Source organism: Garra rufa, chromosome 3, assembly GCF_049309525.1.
Source record: "Garra rufa chromosome 3, GarRuf1.0, whole genome shotgun sequence".
Lineage (NCBI taxonomy): Eukaryota > Metazoa > Chordata > Actinopteri > Cypriniformes > Cyprinidae > Garra > Garra rufa.
In genome coordinates, this window is record NC_133363.1 from 32,652,113 (window position 1) to 32,674,678 (window position 22,566).

The 22,566-nt window shown below is 34.3% G+C and overlaps 3 protein-coding genes across 4 annotated transcripts; 2 read left to right on the plus strand and 1 right to left on the minus strand.

Annotated features, from left to right (window-relative positions):
* Positions 1 to 1,292: 1,292 nt before the first annotated feature.
* On the minus strand, positions 1,293 to 11,432 carry vps33b (VPS33B late endosome and lysosome associated). Its single transcript, XM_073836966.1, has 24 exons — positions 11,410 to 11,432; positions 10,996 to 11,130; positions 10,827 to 10,907; positions 9,056 to 9,117; positions 8,919 to 8,968; positions 8,771 to 8,838; positions 8,641 to 8,686; positions 8,464 to 8,558; positions 7,039 to 7,143; positions 6,845 to 6,935; positions 6,665 to 6,742; positions 6,473 to 6,546; positions 6,304 to 6,390; positions 6,110 to 6,200; positions 5,620 to 5,694; positions 5,044 to 5,108; positions 4,907 to 4,961; positions 4,766 to 4,812; positions 3,722 to 3,854; positions 3,529 to 3,602; positions 3,324 to 3,425; positions 3,160 to 3,235; positions 2,027 to 2,149; positions 1,293 to 1,927 (listed from the first exon to the last, which is right to left on the minus strand). Exons 2-24 carry the CDS (start codon positions 11,089 to 11,091, stop codon positions 1,848 to 1,850), a joined length of 1,854 nt encoding a protein of 617 aa, XP_073693067.1. The 5' UTR covers positions 11,092 to 11,130; positions 11,410 to 11,432; the 3' UTR covers positions 1,293 to 1,847.
* A 453-nt stretch (positions 11,433 to 11,885) lies between these two features.
* hddc3 (HD domain containing 3) lies at positions 11,886 to 14,546 on the plus strand. 2 transcript variants are annotated; one of them, XM_073837210.1, is made up of 5 exons: positions 11,886 to 11,939; positions 12,075 to 12,194; positions 12,696 to 12,751; positions 12,907 to 13,147; positions 13,236 to 14,546. In XM_073837210.1, the coding sequence occupies exons 2-5, from the start codon at positions 12,080 to 12,082 to the stop codon at positions 13,364 to 13,366; spliced, it is 543 nt and encodes a 180-aa protein (XP_073693311.1). In that variant the 5' UTR covers positions 11,886 to 11,939; positions 12,075 to 12,079; the 3' UTR covers positions 13,367 to 14,546. The 2 variants fall into 2 exon arrangements, with proteins under 2 accessions (XP_073693311.1, XP_073693310.1); XM_073837209.1 differs by having other exon boundaries at positions 11,892 to 12,194.
* A 393-nt stretch (positions 14,547 to 14,939) lies between these two features.
* mfap1 (microfibril associated protein 1) lies at positions 14,940 to 22,520 on the plus strand. The gene is made up of 8 exons (XM_073836967.1): positions 14,940 to 15,137; positions 16,435 to 16,651; positions 16,747 to 16,879; positions 17,631 to 17,818; positions 19,493 to 19,762; positions 19,852 to 20,011; positions 20,089 to 20,178; positions 22,087 to 22,520. The coding sequence occupies exons 1-8, from the start codon at positions 15,056 to 15,058 to the stop codon at positions 22,264 to 22,266; spliced, it is 1,320 nt and encodes a 439-aa protein (XP_073693068.1). The 5' UTR covers positions 14,940 to 15,055; the 3' UTR covers positions 22,267 to 22,520.
* The last annotated feature ends 46 nt before the right edge of the window (positions 22,521 to 22,566 follow it).

The window sequence follows — 22,566 nt, forward strand, 5'->3', positions numbered from 1 at the left end:
TCCCAATTTTTTTCCATGAATAATGTATAGCAACAAATAAGTAATTGTTAAACATTAATCATTTTCCGTTTTACCATTTATTTTCGACGTCGCATAAGAAATATCTTGTATCTCTTTATGTTTATTGCTGTATATTTGTTATGTTAGCATTTCCATACCGACATTTTGTTTGTTTAAAACTAGCTGCTTTTCATGCTAGGTTAAATTTATGTTATATAATAGATATATTAAACATACACTACCAGTCAACAGTTTTTGAACAGTGAGATTTTTAATGTTTTTTAAAAAAGTCTCTTCTGCTCACCAGGCCTGCGTTTATTTAATCCAAAGTACAGCAAATATTATACTATTATATTATAAATAAATGAAATATTTTTACTATTTTTAATAACTGCTTTATATTTATATTTTTTAAAATGTAATTTATTCCTGTGCTTTTAAAGCTGAATTTTTAGCATCATTATTCCAGTCACATTATACTTCAGAAATCATTCAAATATTCTGATTTGCTGCTTAAATAACATATTTTTATTTACATTTTCTTTGATGAATAGAACGTTCAGAAGAACAGCATTTATCTGAATAGAAATCGTTTGTAACATTATAAATGTCTTTATCATCACTTTTGATCAATTTAAAGCATCCTTGCTAAATTGTAAAAAAATAATAATAATATTTTTCATAATTTATTTCCCAAAAAAGATTATGCTGACTCAAAGCTTTTGAATAGTATAGTGTAAAATGTTACAAAAGCTTTTTATTTCAGATAAATGCTGATATTTGGATCTTTCTATTCATCAAAGAATCCCTAACAACATGTACTCAACTGTTTTAAAAACTGATAATAATAATATTTAAAAATGTTTCTTGAACAGCAAATCAGCATATTAGAATGATTTCTAAAGGATCATGTGGCACTGAAGACTGGAGTAATGATGTGGAAAATTTAACTTTGATCACAGGAATAAATTATATTTTAAAATATATTCACAGCAGAGAAATAATGGTAAAAATATTTCAAAGTAAGTTTTTGCTATACTTTGGATCATATAAATGCAGACTTGGTAAGCAGAAGGGACTTCTTTAAAAAACTTACTGTTCAAAAACTTTTGACTGGTAGTGTATCTAATTTCTTTTTTTTTATGTATCACATGTACCCATATTTGTGTAATGTGCTTATTTTATGCCATCTTGTTGTGCTTTTACTTGAAAATGTACTCATATTTAGGCCACTGGGCCATTTCACTGTGTACTCAATTGACTGGAACTAAAAGACACACCTGACACCAGTAACTGTTTTATTGATTAGTCTTGAATCAGTAATTGAATGCATGGCAAACTCTGAACAAAGAGTATAAAACATTTTTATAAAGTGCAGCTTTGTAACCCATGTTTGCCAGTTCTCCATTCATGAATTCAGATTACACCTGCGCAGACAATTAAAGGGGCAGTTCACCTGAAAATTACAATCCTGTCCTAATTTACTCCCCCTCATGTTGTTTCAGATAAGCATGACTTTCTTTCTTCTGTTAAAGATAAAAGAAAACATTTCAGTTTTCAGGTCAATGGTCACCACAGCTGTTTGGTTACAAACATTCTTCCAAATATCTTTTCAATTCTGCAAACGAAAAGTAAGCCATGTAGGTTTGAAATACATGAGAGTGGGCAGAATTTTTCTTTTGAGTGAACTAACACTTTAAGACTATTCACATCATTTTGTCACCCTCTTTAACAGTACATTTGTTTTGGGGTGATATAGATGCCTGGGATAATTATGGCATATTGTCCTTTTTGCCCTCTCCTGGAATTGATCATAAAGTGTCCTCTTGTGGAATGTTGCCTCAGACTCAAGCATGGTTATCCAGTAATGCTTCCAGAAGTCGTGCACTGTTTGTGATGGCTGTTGTCATCACTATGAATCTGCAACCTTTCAAATAGACAATTTCATATTAACCATATATTCAATTTGTTTGTTTACATGATAAATATCTATAAAAACACAAAATGCATTCCAGATATATTTTACCTCTTTCCTTGCCAAGGAACCGGAGTGCAGAGATCTCAGAGAAGGTGCAGCCACCAAGAAACATTACTAGAACAATCCTTTGAGCATTAGTTTTGTTCCTGGCTTCTGATCCACTACTGCCACCTGAACGAAAAACAGGACAAAAGAGGGGGAAATGTAGGCTTGATAGCAAATGATAATAATAATAATTGTCTAAGCATAAGAACATTGACAAAAATGTTTTTTTTTTTAAATAAATAATTATGAATACAGTTGAAGTCAAAAGTACACCTTGCAGAATCTTGCAAAATGTTAATTATTTACCAAATATAATTATATACCAAAATAAGAGGGATCATACAAAATACATGTTATTTTTTATTTAGTACTGACCTGAATAAGATATTTTACATAAAATACATTTACATATAGTCCACAAGAGAAAATAATAGTTGAATTTATCAAAATGACCCCGTTCAAAAGCTTGATTCTTAATGCCATGTGTTTTTTTAGTGTTGTTCATGAGTCCCTTGTTTGTCCTCAACAGTTAAACTGCTAACTGTTCTACAGTTCTTCAAATTCTTTGGTTTTTCAACATTTTTGTGTATTTGAACCCTTTCCAACAATGACTGTATGATTTTAAGATCCATCTTTTCACACTGAGGACAACTGAGGGACTCGTATGCAACTATTACAGAAGGTTCAAATGCTCACTGATTCTCCAGAAGGAAAAACCATGCATTAAGAACCAAATTCAACTTTTAAATTTGAAGATCAGGGTAAATTTAACTTATTTTGTCTTCTGAGAAACCTGTGAGTATCTTCTGAAAGGCAGTACTAAATTAAAAAATATGATATTTAGGTAAATTAATAAAAATGTACACATCTTCATTCTGTTCAAAAGTTTACACCCCTGGCTCTAAATGCATTGTGTCTTATCTTATTCAGGTCAGTACTAAATAAAAAAAATAACATGCATTTTGTATGATCCCTCTCATTTTGCTAAAACAATTAACATTTTGCAGATTCTGCAAGGTGTATGTAAACTTTTGACTTCAACTGTATATTCTGAACTATTACACCACCATATAATTATTTTACATAGTTTACAAACAGCATATACAGCTTTATATAAACGAATACTTTGTTCAAACCTGTTACAGCAAAATCCTGTCCATTCAGCATGCGTGTAACCTCCTCTAGACCTGTCCAACCATCTCTCTCCAACACCTGCGGATTGCAGAGCCAAAAGCAAACATTTTAAAATGCTGTTCAGCAGGAACAAGAAAAAAAATAAAGCCTTTTTGCAAAAGCTAACCTGTTCAATCAGTTTGCAGCTCAGAGGAATATAAGCACCACTGAAAATATATGCCATGTCTCGGGGAACACGAAGATCATATTCCTCACCAGACTTTGGTACCTGTATATGTGGATTAGAAGATCATGAAGTAAATATCATAATTTAATTGAATTAAAAAGTACTGTTTTTCCTTTTAGTAATTAAAAATGTTACATTAACTAACCAGAGCTAGTCTTTTACTCAGAGCTCGAAAATTGCTCTTCTTAGCCAGTGAGGAAAAGGCATCTGTCAGCTTCCCTGAACAGAAAACATGAGAAACCATCCAGCGCATGTTTGTGTACATCGTAGTCAATGTAATAGAAATGAGAGTGAAAGAGAAAGAGCGAATGAGAGATTCCACTTGTCCACATTCTCACCTACAGTCTTGTCATTGACAAGTTTCCCTACTCGACTCTCCATGACTGTCAGTGTTTCTCCAGCTTGCTGTTCTTCCAAGATGCCCAGCTGCTTCAGGTTTGCAAATGTCAGTAGGTGGTCTATACCATAACTCTGTAAGAGACAACTTACGATATAATAGAGAACATAATCTCTAAAATATTTGCAGGAATTTAAAATGATCCACTTAAAGTATTAGCTCACTTCAAGAATAAACATTTCCTCGCCCCATGTCATCCAAGATGTCGTTCTTTCTTCAGTCAAAAAGAATTTAAGGTTTTTGAGGAAAACATTACAGGATTTTTCTCCATATACTGTACTTCAATAGTGGCCAACAGTTTTAATGCAGATTCAAAGGGCTCTACACAATCCCAGCCGAGGAATAAGGGTCTTATCTAGAGACTGGTTTTCTAAAACAAATAAAAAGGTATATACTTTTTAACCACCAATGCTAATCTTGCACTAGCTTTGCAATGCACATGCGTGACTTCATGCATTAAGTGATTACATTGGAAGGTCGTGTGTGGTTAGCTCTTCGCCTGTGTACTCAGGTTCAAAAAGGTAGGGTAGGGCGAAAAACTATCATCTCATTTTCTCCTCCAACTTCAAAATCTTCCCACATCGTTGTTTTACCTTTTTTGTAAGGGGCTTTTGTTGACTTTTTTTGCATGCATGCGTGATTACGTAATTTGTGGTTCAAAAAATATATTCATTTAAAAACATTTTCATAGATAAGACCATTATTTCTCTGCAGTGATCGTTTAGAGCCCTTTGAAGCTGCGTTGAAACGGCAGGACCTTCAACCTGTTGGCCACCATTGAAGTCCACTATATGGAGAAAAATTATGGAATGTTTTCCTCAAAAACCTTAATTTCTTTTCGACTGAACATCTTGGTTGACATAGGGGTAAGTAATTATCAGAACATTTTTATTCTGGAAGTAAACTAGTCCTTTAAAGACATTCTTTAAAGCCAATGCTTTATAAAGCTTTAGGTAAATGAGTAAACTTTCAGATCATAACATACCTGAAGGTACTGAGCTTTAAGAGATCTATAGTCTTTGGATAAAAGACCTGTGGAAGAATTAAAATGCATAATTTAACAGAAACTTATGGGGGAAAAAAACTTAAGCCATGGAATTTGTATACAAGAGTAAATCAGACTCACCATTTTCTGTAATGGACAACAGGCAAAGGAGTCTAAGACTGTCAATCATTGACACCTGTTGGGCATTATTATTATTGTAGAATTATCATAGCAGTGTTTTAGTGTTTTATAACAATAACAGTCTTTGTTTTTCATACCTGTCTGTTGATATGTTCTTCAATGTAGGTGATACATTCACGGATCTCAAAGCCTTCAAGTAATGCTAATATATAAAAAGGAAGGAGATATAGAAATGGCTGAGATTACAGTGAGTAAGTATTGTAAGTAATGTTGTAGATCCTGGACCACAAAACCAGTCTTAAGTAGCATGGGTATATTTGTAGCAATAGCCAAAAATACATAGTATGGGTCAAAATTATCGATTTTTCTTTTAAGCCAAAAATCATTGGGATATTAAGTAAAGATCGTGTCCCATGAAGATATTTTGTAAATATCCTACCGTAAACATACCAAAACTTAATTTTTGAATATGCATTGTAATATGCATTGCTAAGAACTTCATTTGGACAACTTTATTTTGAGATTTCAGATTCCAGATTTTCAAATAGCTGTACATCTCAGCCAAATATTGTCCTAACCTAACCAAATGTACATCAATGGAAATCTTCTAATTGAGCTTTTAAAATTATGACTGGTTTGTGATCCAGGGTCACATATTTCATTTATTTTTACATTTTGTATAGCATGCTCTCATACTTATTAAGACATCTTACAATGTTCAGTCTTCAACAATTCCTGGAAATCTTGTTTGGTTTTCTTCTTCATCATAGATTCACTTGCACCAATATCTAGTGGAAAAACAAAGATAGATTTTATTTATTACTAAGAAATTGTTTTCATTATTTGAAAAAAAAAATCCACTCAGCAATTCTATATTTATTTGATCAAAAGTACAGAAAAAAGCAGTAATATTGAGATATTTTTACTATCTGTAATAACTGTTTTCTTTTTATAATTTACATTACATGCTGTGATGACAAAGCAGACATTATTCCAGTCTTCAGTGTCACATGACACTTCAGAAATCATTCCAATATGCTGATTTGGTGTACGTTTCTTGTTATTATGAAAGTGGAAAATAGTTGTGCTGTTTAACTCTTTCACAGAAACCATGAAAGAGGTGCATTTTTTAAAATAAAAATCTTTTGTAACACTATCAATGTTATTACTCTCACTTTTGATCATTTTTTATACACGACTTACGAAGACTGAGAAGACGGTGTTCCTGTTTCAGTCCTTTCAGTTCATCTGCAACAAATGCCTTCATCTGCTGGATGTCCATCCCACGTCGTTTCTGTTACCAATTCACACATTTTAAATTATTGTCACAATGAGAATATGCTAAAGTGTCTCCTAATGTGCTATAGAAACACATGCCATCTGTAGCAAGCACTTACATCATATGCGGTTTGAAGATTTTTGGCCTTCTGACTTAAAAAGCCAAACACATTGGAGAAATGCTCGTTCCTTATTTCATCAAACACCTGATGAATTAAACAAGCAGGTCATTTTTTTAAACAGCAGTTAACTAACCACTGTCAATTTAATAAAGTCCATGCCACTTACTTTATCTTGAGAGTTAAGCATCACTTTGATGCTCTTGTCAGAGGAAGTGACCTCAGGTCCAAACTCCACACTGCCTAGAAACAAAATCAAAATGACATAAATTGTGTCAAAACTATATTGATAGACATAAACATGTTTTACTTTAAATTTAAATTACAACAAAGATCCTATAATATAAATTTGCATACTTACCACATTTTATTCTGAAAATGTCATCTACCAATCCCTCGTAAACAACTTGAGAGCAGAGCGGAGTTACATAGTCCACATCTAAAATAGTAAAAAATGAATTATGCAAGCTGTTATTCCAATAGAAAAAGACAATTTAGAGTACATCTAAATGCAAGTGTATTTGCTTTTTAAATAGTTCACCTCTGTCAATAAGAAATACTTTTGCAAATTCAGGTTGCTTTGTTCTCTGTTCCCCCTCCTCCATTAGCTCCCTCCAGGATTCATATACCATCTACATACACAGACATACAGTATGCCATAAAAGACTGCCTTGATTCTCATTCACCAAAAATCTGTTAATCTATGAGGTTAAGGGTTTTGTCACAAATCCTCACCTTGGCACATCTACCAATCCCATACACCTTTGAGAAGGAACCATAGACATTCTGTAAAAGATGTAGAGCACTTCCTGCAGTGGTCACCCAGCGTTGGTCTCCCTCCTGGTGAATCAAATAACAATTACTCAAATATTACACTACTAGTCAAAACTTCCAATTCGGTAAGATTTCTTTAAAGAAATCAATACTTTTATTTAGCAAGGATGCATTGAATTCATCTAAAGTCATTAAACAGATTTATGTTAGAAAAAGATTGTTTGTTTAAATAAATGTTATACTTTCTATTAATACACTGAAAATAATTATTACAGTTCACAAACATATTAAGCAGCAAAAATAAGAAATGTTTTTAAACATCAAGTTCACCATATAAGAATGATTTCTGAAGAATTGTGTGACACTAAAGTGAACACTACCAGTCAAAAGTTTTTGAACAGTACGATTTGTAATGTTTTTAAAGAATTCTCTTCTGCTCAACAAGCCTGCATTTGTTTGATCCAAAGTAAAACAGTACAATTTTGAAACATTTTTACTATTTAAAATATATATATGAAATATAATTTATTCCTGTGATATCAAAGATTAATTCTTAGCATATTATTCCAGTCACATGATCCTTCAGAAATCATTCTAATATTCTGATTTGCGGCTCAAAAACATTTATCATTATTATTATGTTGAAAACTGCTGAGTAGAATTTTTCCAGGTTTCTTTGATGAAGAGAAAGTTCAGAAGAACAGCATTTATCCGAAATAAAAATCTTTTGTAACATTATTAATGTCTTTATCATCACTTTTGATCAATTTAAAGCATCCTTGCTAAATAAAAGTATTCATTTCTATAATTTATTTTCCAAAATAAAAAACTAATAATTAAACTGACTCCAAGCTTTTGAATGGTATAATGTATAATGTTACAAAAGGTTTTTATTTCAGATAAATGCTGATATTTGGATCTTTCTATATACCAAAGAATCCTGAAATAAATGTACTCAACTGTTTAAAAAAATTAGTATTAATAATAATAACAAAAAAAAAAAAAACATGAACAGCGAATCCGCATATTAGATTGATTTCTGAAGGATCATGTGACATTGAAGACTAGAGTAAAGATGCTGAAAATTTAGTTTTGATCACAGGAATGAATTACATTTTAAAATGTATTAAAATAGAAAGCAGTTATTTCAAATGGTAAAAATATTTCACAATATTTACTTTGGCTTAGTAAGCAAAGGAGAATTCTTTAAAAAACATTACTGTTCAAAAACTTTTGACTGGTAGTGTACATATTATTAGCGTTTCTTCTGAATAAATGCTAAAAATCTTGAAACAGGTACAAAAAAAAAAATCACTAAAACTAATCAAACATGCCAAATAAAAAAAATTGGGCCTTAAAGATCTGTAGCATCCAAACCAGCATTACCAAAAAGTTATCTCTGAAGAATTCAGGCAGCTCTAAACTCAGTATGTCATCATCCAGAGGAAGAATGTAGAAATTCCACTCATCGGTTGTAACATCTAAGAAAAAACATCATAGTTAACGTCTGCATTAACTAGAGGTGCAGGGCCAAAGATTGAAACATTAACACACTTAACCTACCTCCAAAGACTCCCTGCTCCTCCAAAACTGTCTCACATGCATAAAACTGTAAAAAATGTCATACCATTGCAATCAGACAACAAAATAAAAATGCAGCATCATTTAAAATAATTTCTAGATCACTAGTTACCTTCTGTGGGGTGAATATGATCTTGTATCTTCTGAATCTTCCAGCCACTTTGTCTGAATTAACTAAATCTGTAAACATCAAGGCAAACTAGTAAACTATACTTCCTCCTACATTATATATCACTACATATACAGCAAACCATGCCAACCTGAAATCCACTTCACAGTTTGTATTCGAGGACGTATTAGAAAGCACAGTCTGGGAAAAAGAGAGAATATGTACATTTTAGAGAAAAATTATATAAGCAAACTTATTTTTACTTGATAAAAACTTTAGTTTACTTACTGGTCTGAATTGCTGACAATTGGTTTGAGCTCAACTTTGTACAGTTTGTCGACTTCATGTTGCTAAAGGCGAAATTGGATGTAGGCTTGTTAGAATCATTAGAAAGTTCATACATACAGTCAAGCCCGAAATTATTCTAATATTACTTTTATTAACCAAGTTTTTTTTTTTTTGATGACACAGATGTCTCCCAGAAGATAATAAGACAATGTACAAGAGGCATCATTGTGGAAAAAAAATATTACTCATCTTTTATTTACATTTGAACAAAAAGTGGAATGTCCAAAATTATTCATACCCTTCTCAATAATCAATAGAAAAGCCTTTATTGGCTATTACAGCAATCAAACACCTCCTATAATTGCTGACCAGCTTTTTGCATGTCTCAACTGGTATTTTTGCCCATTCATCTTTAGTGATGAGCTTCAACTCTTTCAGGTTTCTCCTTGCCATCACTCTGATCACTCATCACCGTAAGTCAGGACTCTGGCAGGGCCACTGCAAAACGTTAATGTTTTTGTCTGCTAACCATTTCTTCACCACTTTTGCTGTGTGTTTTGGGTCGTTGTCGTGCTGAAATGTCCACTGGTGCCCAAGGCCCAAGTTTTTCTGCAGACTGCCTGATGTTGTTGTTGAGAATTTTGATGTACTGCTCCTTTTTCATGGTGCCGTTTACTGTGATTAGGTTCCCTGGTCCACCGGCTGAAAAACACCCCCAAAACATAAGGTTTGAAAGAGGGGATGGTGGTCTTACGGTTGAAGGCTTCTCCTTTCTTATGCCAAATGAAGGCTACATCATTGTGGCCAAACAATAAAATTTTTCCTTTATCTGACTATAAAACAGAAGACCAGAAGTCTTCTTCTTTATCTAGATGAGCATTTGCAAAGGCCAAGAAGGCTTTTGTGTGCCTTATCTGGAGAAGCGGTGTCCTCTGCGTTCATTGAACCCAGCGGTGTGCAGTGTCCGTTGGACTGTCTGCCTTGAGATGTTGCCACCAGCAGAGCCCAGATTCATCAGGATGGCCTTGGTGGTGATCCTTGGATTCTTTTTTACCTCTCTCACTATCCTCCTGGCCAGCACAGGTGTCACTTTTGGCTTCCGACCCTGTCCTCTGAGATTTTTCACAGTGCGGAACGTCTTGTATTTTTTAATAATACTTTGCACTGTAGCCACTGGAACTTCAAAACATTTAGATATGGTCTTATAGCCCTTCCCTGACTTGTGAGCAGCCACAATGCGCAGCCGCAGGTCTTCAGTGAGCTCCTTTGTCTCTGTCCATGACTGTCCACAAACCAACAGCAGAGAGCTTCTGTTTTTCACCTGTTCAGCTGATTAAAACAGCTGTTCCCAATGAATTAGGATGCTTTAGAACAGCTTGGACTATTTGGAATGGTATAGAACTTTGGATTTTCCCATAGACTGTGACAGTTTACAAAGGGTATGAATAATTTTGGACATGTCACTTTTTGTTCAAATGTAAATAAAAGCTGAGAAGTATTTTTTTCCACAATGATGCCTCTTGTACATCATCTTATTATCTTTTGGGAGAAGCCTGTGTCATTTCCAGTCAAAAAAAAAACTTGCTGGTTGAATAAAAGTAACTTTAAGTCAGAATTTGCCAGGGGTATGAATAATTGCTTTTCTTATGACTGGTTTTGTGGACCAGGGTCACATATTTGTACATGAATAATATTTCAAGAAGACTAAATTGTCATTTAGAAAGACCGTGTGCCAATTCTTTCTCTTAAAATTTTATACAAGATGTCATACCTTTAGAATTGTGACATTTGCTATTCGATCAAGAGGGCTCATCAAATCTGCATCAATAAACAAATCCTTCTTCCCTGGCAGCTGCAAAACATACATGTTGATGTTTACAACACAAATTCAAAATGCAAAATACTTTTCTGAAGAAAGAAACTGCGAATGGTTATGTCACCTGTTCCAGCAGGAAAATGAGCTGGTCTCTGGCCAGCCTTTTGAGCAGGGAGAAATCAGGCAGCTCAGGAGCATCTCTCCTCTCTGTGTGTGCCATATGGAGAGACCCTACCACACTCTCCGAAGCTGGATATACCTATAAAATATTATTCTATAACATTACTGTCACTTAGATGTGTGGAAGCTGCATGTACATGTGCAAAATGACAAGTATCACTCGATTAATGCAGCTTCTGTCTGAATTTTGCTCATATCATTAAAGCTGGCTTTCCAATTTTCTTTATTTTTTACAGTTTATCAGCATATCGGAACGTCTAATTTCACATCCCAAGTTAGCCACAATAAAAACATTAATGTAGCTATTCGAATACATTTAATCAGTTTGTATACAAAAAGAAGTGAATTCGTATCATACCTCGTCCACCTTTTTCCGGAAGTGGTTTTGCTATCTATCTGACAGTCCGAATCATTTCCGCAAATCGGTTCTTTCGAACAGCAATTCAGTGATTCTTTTCAGGCGTTCCTGTCATCGGTGCTAATGTTCTGAAACATTATGCATGTAGGCAATGTTTACTACGTTTTTTAATTAATTAAGCTGTTTATTAAATTTTATACGATCTGGTTTATACTGTATCATCCTGAAAAACAAGTAATTTGCAACAAACAATATTAATTTATCACAAATGTTTTGCACGCCTAAATAGAAGTACATTTATATTAGTATTTTTAGTATAATAGCATGTTAACATTTGTGTACTGTTTCTTGTGTACTGTATAATTTTTGATATTCAGTTAATTTAAATCAGTGAACTGATTCATTGAAAAGATCCGACTCAAAAGAACAGATCGTTCACGAATCAAATATCGCTAGGCTTGTTTCACTACGGACATCTTAGACTTGCGGACACAAAACGACAGTATTCATACAAACAACATAGATTTAATGTAACATTACCCTTATTTTTAATATATACGTGACTTGTGTGTTCTGGGTTATATATTATCAAAACAGTCCGAACTGTTTATACAAATATATGTAAAAAATTATCAGACTGTGCATTCTCTTTTTCTACTTTAAAGTAACTATGAATTCATCGTCGACTGTAGTGCTGCTGGAAACGATCAACTTCGCTGCAGAAAAGCATCGCAATCAGCGCCGTAAAGATCCGGATGCCACACCATACATCAATCACCCCATAGGTACTCGAGCACTTCACTACAAAGACATTTCACGAATCATATTTAACCCTGGAGCACAAAACAGTCATAATAGCACGGGTATTTTTGTAGCAATTGTCAAAAATTCATTGTATGGGTCAAAATCATCGATTTTTCTTTTATACCAAAAAAATCATTAGGGTATTAATTAAAGATCATGTTCCATGAATACGTTTTGTAAATTTTCTACCGTAAATATATCAAAACTTAATTTTTGATTAGTAATATGCATTGCTAAGAACTTAATTTGGATAACTTTAAATGCGATTTTCTCAATATTTAGATTTTTTTGCACCCTCAGATTCCATATTTTCAAAATTTTGGCCAAATATTGTCATATAACAAACCATACATCAGTGGCTTATTTATTTATCTTTCAGATGATAAATCACAGTTTACAAAAATGGACCATTATGATTGGTTTTGTGTTCCAGGTCACATATAATCTGATAATAAATAAAGCTGCTTTTCTTATCTTTCCAGGGGTGGCAAGGATTTTAAGTCATGAGGGTGGAATCACAGATATTGAAATTTTACAAGTAAGTCAGACATATGTTTGTGCATTACCTTTAAAGAACATATCAGTTTGTACATTATCTAAAATGCTTAATTCATGAAGAAAAAAATAGTTTTATTTCATGAGCCGTGCAGAAATTTAATACAGATGACAGAACTGTATGCTCTTGTGATGCAGGCTGCATTGCTTCATGACACAGTAGAGGACACTGACACAACCTTTGAAGAGCTGGAGTGTATGTTTGGAGCTACAGTGGCAAGAATCGTCCAGGAAGTTACAGATGACAAGTCCTTGCCAAAAGAGGAGAGAAAACGCCTGCAAGTGGAGCACGCACCACACCGCAGTCATCAGGCCAAGCTAGTGAAACTAGCTGACAAGTTGTATAATCTGCGGGACCTCAATCGTTGCACTCCTTCAGGTGAATATTAAAACTGCTGCTCAGGAGATTTGAGCAGTGTACATGAATACATTTCCAACATGTAATGATACTGCATCTATATCGACAGGTTGGACAGCAGAAAGGGTTCAAGAATACTTTGTATGGGCATCTCGGGTGATAAAAGGGCTCCGTGGCACCAATGCAGCACTTGAGGAGAAACTGCATCAGCTCTTTTTGGAGAGAGGAGTGGAGTTATGATGATGTCACAAGCCACTGGTTGCAATGATGGTGCTTTTTTGTTACTGATCATCATGGCATGTTCTTTACCCTGAAAGGACAATTCAGCTCACCCTGAAGTCGTTCCAAACCTGTTTTGACTTTTCTTCTGTGGAACACAGAAATCCTCCTCAACATTTCCTTGTGTGTTAATAAAGTCATACAGAACAACATCAGGGTGTGTGAATGAAAACTGAATTAAAATTTTTGACACAACTTTAGTATTAAGATTTTTTTTTTTTATTAGATAATTTTATGAACAGCTGAGGTCAACAATTTATAAACACCTTTCTGAATCTGCTAAATAAGAGGGATCATTCAACATGCATGTTATTTTATTATTTAGTACTGACCTGAATACGATATTTCACATAAATAGTCCACAAGAGAAAATAATAGTTCAATTTATTAAAATGATCCTGTTCAAAAGTTTACGCTTGATTCTTAATACTGTGTTGTTACCTGAATGATCCACAGCTGTTGTTTGTTTTAGTTTTTTTGTTTAGTGCTTGTTGTTTATGAGTCCCTTGTTTGTCCTGAACAGTTAAACTGCCCACTGTTGTTCAGAAAAATCCTTCAGGTCCCACAAATTCTTTGGTTTTTCAGCATTTTTGTGTATTTGAACTCTTTCCAACAATGACTATATGATTTTGAGATCCATCTTTTCACACTGAAGACAACTGAGGGACTCATATGCAACTATTACAGGAGGTTCAAACGCTCACTGATTCTCCAGAATGTTTCAAATACACAAAAATGCTGAAAAACCAAAGAAGTTGTGGGACCTGAAGGATTTTTCCTGAAGAACAGCTGGTATCGTTCAGGATAAAAAATACAAAAAAACAGCTGTGGATCTTTCAGGTAAATTCATTTTAAATTAAATTATTTTCTCTTGTGGACCATATATAAACATCTTTTATGTGAAGTATATATTATTCAGGTTAGTACTAAATAAAAAAAATACCTCCTACTTTGGTAAAATAATTAACATTTTGCAGATTCTGCAAACTTTTGACCTCAAGTGTAATAATATGAATAAGTGTATAATACATGCACCGATATGAAATGCAATTGAAGTTTTGTTAAATGTGACAAATGTTGTTGTGTATAAATATTCATAAATAGATCAATATGAATAGTTAAATAAGAATATAAAAATGCTGCTTACCAAGATGTGTCACGATGTTGTAGTTTAACTGCGAAGTTACAGTAACAACTGTATGAGACTAAAGGACTTGGTGATTTTGCAATAAACCGCTACAGTGGTTATTATACTACAAAAAAAGTAAAATGACAACACAACCCTGAAAGCAAAAACCGTTTGAAGGAAAAGGGGAGAGGGGGAAATAATTATAAATTTCTGCTTTTAGAAAATGTCGAAAACAAAAACTAAAAAAATGTACCCGATTTACCTGATTGCTATTATTCAGCTGACAACGTCTCACCGAAAGGGAAGGACTTGACAAAATATTGTGTTCAAATAAATTGAATTAAAGGTAGGAACTACTTAATAGGTCAGTGTTTCCGGGGACGACTTGTCGTGCAGTTTGGCGTACAATTTCCGAGACGTCCATGTTAGTGGCTGAAGGACTGTAAACAGGATTTTTTACGGAGACTTTCAGGGGATTGTGTTTTTTTCTAGTGTAAAGGGACCCGTGTGAACAGTCCAAAATGTCAGGACCAAATGCATTAAATGCCAAGCAGCCGCCGATCCAGTCGACGGCTGGAGCCGTGCCGATCCGCAATGAAAAAGGTATTTGTTTGAAAACAGTTAGCTTTGATTGTTAGCATGTGTTGACATCATGATTCGTGCAAATATGCAATATTATGCAGTAATAAAAACATTAAAATTGTTGCTCTTAAAACAAAACTAATCCCTATAGTTAAACTGATGTTGTATGTGGAATTTGTGGTAATATGTTACAGTTTTAGTAGTGGCAATTAACATATTAAAAATGTTAATATTGGTGCTCATTTATTTTGAATGTTCGCCTTTTTATGGTATTATATACACGGTTGCACAGTCTGGCAGTCTTTTAAATTTAAAGAAAAATGAAACAAAAGCACGCACATCAGTCTCAAAAGGGTGCTCGACTAAAAACAACAAGTAAAAAATAAGGTATAAAGTCGGCAACACCTAAGCTCCAAAAATATCAAATATATTTATTTATAAAACAACTTTCGCATAGCGTATGTGACGTTTCGATCACACAGGCTCTTCATCAGACAAAATGACTACTAATGTGCAACCTTTTATATCTCCAGGTGATCAAAATCACATGTCCAAACACGATGTTACTGACCAATACATAAACGGCTACAATAAATCTACACCCAAAAATATATAAAACTATGCAAAATACAACAATTTTGTTATTAATGTACACTTCAAAAAACACTTTTCTTGATTTTGTACCTGCAAATATACATCAAAATAATTAAATTAAAGTAATAACACCAAAACCTTTTAAATAACATTTAGTCTTTTAAATGCACTCATGTCTGAGATAACATGAAGCAAAAGCAAGTAACAAGTTTTTTTTTTCCAATTTTTAAATTAACTTTACACACATGACTAAATTCTCCTTTTTTACTCAGAAACTTGTGTTATTTAATAATAGTAATAAGTGTATAATGCATATGGAGATATGAAATGCAATTACAGTTTTGTTAAATGTGACATGTTTATTATTATTATTCTTAAATGAGTTGAATAATGAAAATGTAATGCTTCTTTATCAAATTTTATCATGTTAGCTGCTTAGTTTTCACACAGTTACTGTTACATAGTCACAGTTATTGTGTCTGCAGTAAAACTGCACAAGACTACACAACTTGGTACCTTTGGAATAAACCACCACAGTGGTTATAAGTAAAATGACAAAACGTCCTGAAAGCTTCTAACAGTCCTGGGGAATTAATGTGAGCAAGAGAAGGGCATAATTGTTCATTCATAATTTTAGAAAACTAAATCTATAAAATGTAGCAACTGGCTTCCATATTTCCACAGTATATGACACTATCAACTTTTTGTTTTCATCTAACCTCAGGTGAAATTTCTATGGAAAAGGTGAAGGTGAAGCGATATGTGTCAGGTAAGCGTCCAGACTATGCCCCAATGGAGTCCTCAGATGAAGAAGAGGAGGATTTCCAGTTTGTTAAGAAGGGTAAAGAGGCTGAACCAGAAATGGAAATTGAAGAGGAGGAAAAATCCGATCCTCGTCTTCGACGTCTCATGAATCGAGTGACCGAAGACGTCGAAGAAAGGTACAGCTTATCCATCTGTGCAATACAGTTTATAAAAATATATTACAAGGGATCTGTTGGTGTTCATGCGGAATGCACTATTGTGTCTTTAACAGGCTTGCGAGACACAGGCAGATAGCAGAACCAGAGCTGATTGCTCAAAGCAGCGAGGACTCGGATGAAGGAACGTGGCATCCTGAGCGAGAGGAGAGCAGCGAAGATGAAGAAGAGGAGGAAGTCGATGATGAAGTGGGTCACTTGAACAAAACATTTAGGAAAAGCAAATACCTGTACACTACCAGTCAAAAGTTTTTAAACCGTAAGATTTTAAAGAAGTCTCTTCTGCTCACAAAGCCTGCATTTATTTGATCCAAAGTACAGCCAAGACAGTGACATTTAACTATTTTTATTATTTTAAAATAGTGAAAATATTTAAAATTGTAATTTATTCCTTTGATTTCAAAGCTGAATTTTTAGCATCATTACTCCAGTCACATGATCCTAATATTCTGATTTGCTGCTCACAAAACATTAATTTTTTATTATTAAAGCTTTTTATTTCAGATAAATGCTGATCTTTGGAAATTTCTATTCATTAAATAATCTTGACAAAAATGTACTCTACTGTTTTAAATATTGATAATAATTATAATAATAATAAATGTTTCTTGAACAGCAAATCAGCTTATTAGAATGATTTCTGAAGGATCATGTGATACTGAAGACTGGAGTAATGATGCTAAAAATGTAGCTTTGATCAGAGGAATAAATTACATTTTAAAATCTATTCAAATAGAAAACAGTTATTTTAAATAGTAAAAAATGTTTTTAATTATTTTATAATAATTATTTTTTTCTGTACTTTGGATCAAATAAATGCAGGCTTGGTGAGCAGAAGAAACTTCTTTAAAAACAAAAATCTTGCAGTTCAAAAACTTTTGACTGGTAGTGTATGTATTAAATGAGTATACAAATAAGCGGTTTTATGTTTTCTATTTAGGAAATTGAGAGAAGGAGAGCGATGATGCGTCAGCGTGCACAAGAGAAGAAGAACGAGGATATGGAGATCATGGAGGTGGAGGAGGAGGGGAAGTCTGGAGATGAATCTGAATCAGAGTCCGAGTATGAGGAATACACAGACAGTGAGGATGAAGCTGAGCCTCGGTTAAAACCCGTGTTTATCCGCAAGTAAGTTTCTTAAACATAAATGAACCTTAAAATTATTATTTTTTGAAAACTAAAAATGAAAATTCTGTCATTACTCACCCTCATGTTGTTTTAAACTTGTAAGACCCTCATTTATCTTTAGAACACAAATTAAAGGAGCACTCCACTTTTTTTGGAAATAGGTTCATTCTCCAACTCCCTCCGAGTTAATAAGTTGAGTTTTACCGTTTTGAAATCCATTCAGCCGTTCTCCTGTTCTGGCGATATCACTTTTAGCATAGCTTAGCGTAGATCATTGAATCCTATTAGACCAATAGCATTGCGTTCAAAAATGACCAACGAGTTTCCATATTTGTTATTTGAGCGTTCCTCGTTGGAAGTTACCTAGCTGGGAACTAATTAAAGGCGCTGCGTGATATTACTGAGCTTGCTTCGGCCGTGTTACGGCAGCAAACTTCCTTGACTATTACGCCGGAATGGGAGTGTAGTTCCTAATCTTATCGGCCTACAAAATCGCAGCTTTACATTTTCCGCCGGTCTTATGCTGCCTTCATGTGATATGGGAAAGATGATGCTTTCCACTTGTGAAGTGGAAATTACCAGTGTGTCGTATTCAGGTGCTTTTGTTGTCGTAGTGAAGAGAAACATGGCGAACTCGGAATTTGTCCTCACATGCTACTTAGGTAAAAGTTTTAAAACGGTTATAAACTCCCTAATGCATCTGCTACAGGATGCATCAAAACGCAAACGGTAAATTATAGGCTGTATCTTATTGATCATGAATAGTAGAGTTGTTTTAAAGACAATACTTACTAATGGTTATTTTAGCTAGCCTATATATACGTTTTTATATAAGCCTATATATATTTTATATAGCCTATATAAGTTTTTTTACTTTTAACATCATGCAATGTTTACCATTCATTATGGTTTCGTTACTGTCCGCCATGTTGAAAGGTCAAAGTTTATCCCATCTCGGCAACTCGGGTATCATAAAAATTTTCGAGCTTTCCAGTGGAAATTACAACGTGAGTGGGTGTTCATGTGCAATTTCGATGTCGGATTTTGGTATTTACCATAATTACGATAGCACATGAAGGCAGCATTAGTACACGATATAACTACAGAAGAGTCAAGTTTTAAATGGGACAAATATGGAAACTCGTTGGTCATTTTTGAACGCGATGCTATTGGTCTAATAGGATTCAATGATCTATGCTAAGCTATGCTAAAAGTGATATCGCCAGAACAGGAGAACGGCTGAATGGATTTCAAAACGGTAAAAATCAACTTATTAACTCGGGGGGAGTTGGAGAATGAGCCTATTTCCAAAAAAAGTGGAGTGTTCCTTTAAGACATTTTTAATTCAGTCCAAGAGCTTTCTGCCCCTGCATAGAGTGCAATGCAGCACATTCAAGGCCCAGAAAGGTAGTAAGGACATCAGTAAAATAGTCCATGTGACTCATGTGGTTCAACCTTAATTTTATGAAGCTACGAGAATACTTTTTGTGTGCAAAGAAAACAAAAGTGAATGGCAACAGTGACTGTTTATTACTACATATTAAACTAAAGTGAGAACTGAAGATTTTAAAATAAATTCTAATTCAAAATATTCATAAAAACTATAATATTATCTAGATACTACTAAAATAAACACTGCAATTTATATAATTTCCCATCAATATGTCTTCCCAGGAAGGACAGAGTGACAGTTGCAGAACGAGAAGCAGAGGAGCAGAAACAGAAAGAGCTGGAAATCGAGGCTAAAAAACAAGCTGAAGAGAGGCGCCGCTACACACTGAAGATCGTCGAGGAGGAGGCCAAGAAAGAGTATGAGGAGAACAAACGTACTCTGGCTGCTCTTGAAGCTTTGGACACCGATGGAGAAAATGAGGAGGAGGAGTATGAGGCCTGGAAAGTGAGAGAACTGAAGCGTATTAAGAGGGACAGAGAAGCCAGAGAAGCGTGAGTACTCGTCATTTTTGCGAAAAGGGTTTTGATTCACATTAGTAACACAAATGGTAATCCCACATGGCGTTTTTTGTAAATTGCAGAATAGAGAAAGAGAAGGCAGACATCGAAAGGTTTCGCACTCTTACCGAGGAAGAGCGTAGAGCAGAACTGCGGACAAACGGAAAAGTCATCACCAACAAAGCAACCAAGGGCAAATACAAGTTTCTGCAGAAGTACTATCACAGAGGAGCTTTCTTCATGGTGAGTAATGAGCAGGTTATTTGTACCTGATCATCATCTGTTCTCGTTAGATAATATACATCTAATATTTTCTGCAGGATGGTGAGCAAGATATCTTCAGGAGAGACTTCAGTGCTCCAACTCTTGAGGACCATTTCAACAAAACAATCTTACCAAAAGTCATGCAGGTCAGTGCCTTCTATTTGAATTCATCATATTTGTTTCGACATTAGCTGGGTTTCCATTCAAAGTTGCAAATTGAAATTGGAATATCACATAAAACATTGGTAAATTAGCACTGTTTCCATCCAGCAAGTCAAAGAAAACAAAATCATCACTTCCTGACAAAAAGGCACTAAATATCACTAAGAAAAGTCGAAGAAGCCGCTGAATATAATATTTTTCATATAATAAATTACCTGTGCCTCAGAGAGAGCAGACGAAATACAAAATGCGATCATTGCTTTCGGAGGTGGATGCATTTGTCAGAATAATTCAACATTTCGGATGATAATAATAAGATTGGTCTGCTGGTTAGTCAAGTTATTCCAACCCATCGTGCAAAGTCAAATGACTTTTTTGATGCGCATGGAGGAATTTATTCGCAGAATGTGTTTCTGTCTCCCATTATTCACATTAACCCAAGTCAAAACCCCCCTCAGGTTAGTGTAAAAACTTTTTTGCATATTAAGGGATTTTCCGAAATGTGGCGTTTTTATTACTTTTTTTTTTATTGCGCAAGCAGAGTGACGAAAACATAGTTATTGATACCATTTTTAAGCTGAGATTTCTAGTTTAATTCTTTAAATAAATTTACTTTTGATGTTGTGTTTTGTTTTTCTCAAAGTTCTTAAAATCACATTTTGGAAATCGCCTTTTGAGATTAAAATCAAATTGAATTGCTCAAAGTTACAATAAAACAAAATTTGAGGTATATCTTTTCTTTTGTAATATGATGCACCTCTGCATGTAATGGATTCGAAAAAGAGTAATGTAGGACGGGAAAATGGTCCAATCAATGGGTTGTTGATTGGATGCAAGCAGATCACATACACCACTAGAGAAGAGAGAAGTCTGTCATTTCACTGGAAGATCGAATTATGTTTTGATTAAAAAATAGGTCAAAAATTTGAAAAATCAAATGTATATAGATAATTTGTTCACAGTAACTTAAAAATAGCTTAATTTTCATTGCATGCTGATTTTTATCTTTTCTTTTTAAATCATGGCCATAAATTAAAGAAGTTGTTCACTTTTATAATAGAAATTTGTGATCATTTAGTCACTGCCATGCCATCATAGATGTTCTTGTCTTTCTTTCTTCAGTTGCAAATTAAGGTTTTTGAGGACAACATTCTGGGATTTTTCTCCATATAGTCAATTTGGGTTGAAGGTCCAAATTGGTATGTCAGTGCAGCTTCAAAGGGCTCTACCCAATCCCAGCTGAGGAATAAGGGTCTCACCTAGCAAAACGATCAGTCATTTTCTTAAAAAAATAAATAATTTAATGTATAACCACAAATGCTCATCTTGCACTAGCTCTGCAATGAGTCAAAAAGGTGGGGTAGTGTAAATTATCAGGACATTTTTATTCTGGAAGTTAGCTTCTCCGTTGTCATCCAAGATGTTCACGTCTTTCTTTCTTCAGTCATAAAGAAATTATGTTTTTTGAGGAAAGCATTGCAGGAATTTTCTTCATATAGTGGACTTCAATGGTGCCCCCAAGTTTGAATGTCCAAAATGTAGTTTAAATGCAGCTTCAAAGGGCTCTAAACAATCCCAGCTGAGGAAGAAGGATCTTATCTACTAAAACGATTGGTCATTTTCTGTAACACAGTTAGGGTATGTCAAAAAACTCCCATCCCATTTTCTCCTCCAACATTAAAATTGCCCTACATCGCTGCAGAAGTACCGACCCAGTGTTTACAAAGTGAACGTGCAAAAAAAAAAAAAAAAAAAAAAAAAAACACCCTTTACAAAAAAGGTAAATGGCAATGTAGGACGATTTAGAAGTTGGTCACCTTGTGGTTTTGTAATTTTAGTAGTCTGTCTTCCATGTGTAACACTAATATGACTACTTAATGTGCTTTTTTTAGGTTAAAAACTTTGGACGTTCTGGACGTACAAAATACACACATCTGGTGGATCAGGACACCACTTCATTTGATTCTGCCTGGGCTCAGGAGAGCGCTCAGAACAGCAAGTTCTTCAAACAGAAGGCAGGGGGCGTGAGAGACGTGTTCGATCGGCCAACAGTGCACAAGAGGAAGACATAATCTGTTATTTATGCTAGAAGAGCAAATTCAGCTCAAACAAGGACACTTTTTAAACTTCTTTTCCTTTCATCACCCTTGTTTTACTAGTGAAACCTCTTAAAGATGTCAAATCTTTATTGCATTTGAATTGTATACATTTACACAACCATTTCATTGTGTACAGAATTTTGAGACTTTTGAGACTTTTGTTTATCTGTTTCTAATGGGGAAAAAAAAACGTTTTGTTTTATGACAATAAATTACTATGACACTGATCACATTGGTTCTTTGGAATGTGTTCCTAAAAAGAGGGTTGGAGTT

Excerpts from the sequence above, each read along its gene's own strand:
- vps33b (XM_073836966.1), bottom strand. The coding sequence starts at position 11,091 with ATGGCACACACAGAGAGGAGAGATGCTCCTGAGCTGCCTGATTTCTCC. Across the intron at positions 6,743-6,844 it reads AGTATTTCTTATTGACAGAG|ATGTGGACTATGTAACTCCG; the intron begins GTGAACTATTTA and ends TTACTATTTTAG. Across the intron at positions 5,109-5,619 it reads ATTGTTGAAGACTGAACATT|CATTACTTGAAGGCTTTGAG; the intron begins GTAAGATGTCTT and ends TTTATATATTAG.
- hddc3 (XM_073837210.1), top strand. The coding sequence starts at position 12,080 with ATGAATTCATCGTCGACTGTAGTGCTGCTGGAAACGATCAACTTCGCT. Across the intron at positions 12,752-12,906 it reads CAGATATTGAAATTTTACAA|GCTGCATTGCTTCATGACAC; the intron begins GTAAGTCAGACA and ends CTTGTGATGCAG. Across the intron at positions 13,148-13,235 it reads CAATCGTTGCACTCCTTCAG|GTTGGACAGCAGAAAGGGTT; the intron begins GTGAATATTAAA and ends CTATATCGACAG.
- mfap1 (XM_073836967.1), top strand. The coding sequence starts at position 15,056 with ATGTCAGGACCAAATGCATTAAATGCCAAGCAGCCGCCGATCCAGTCG. Across the intron at positions 15,138-16,434 it reads GCCGATCCGCAATGAAAAAG|GTGAAATTTCTATGGAAAAG; the intron begins GTATTTGTTTGA and ends ATCTAACCTCAG. Across the intron at positions 20,179-22,086 it reads TCTTACCAAAAGTCATGCAG|GTTAAAAACTTTGGACGTTC; the intron begins GTCAGTGCCTTC and ends TGCTTTTTTTAG.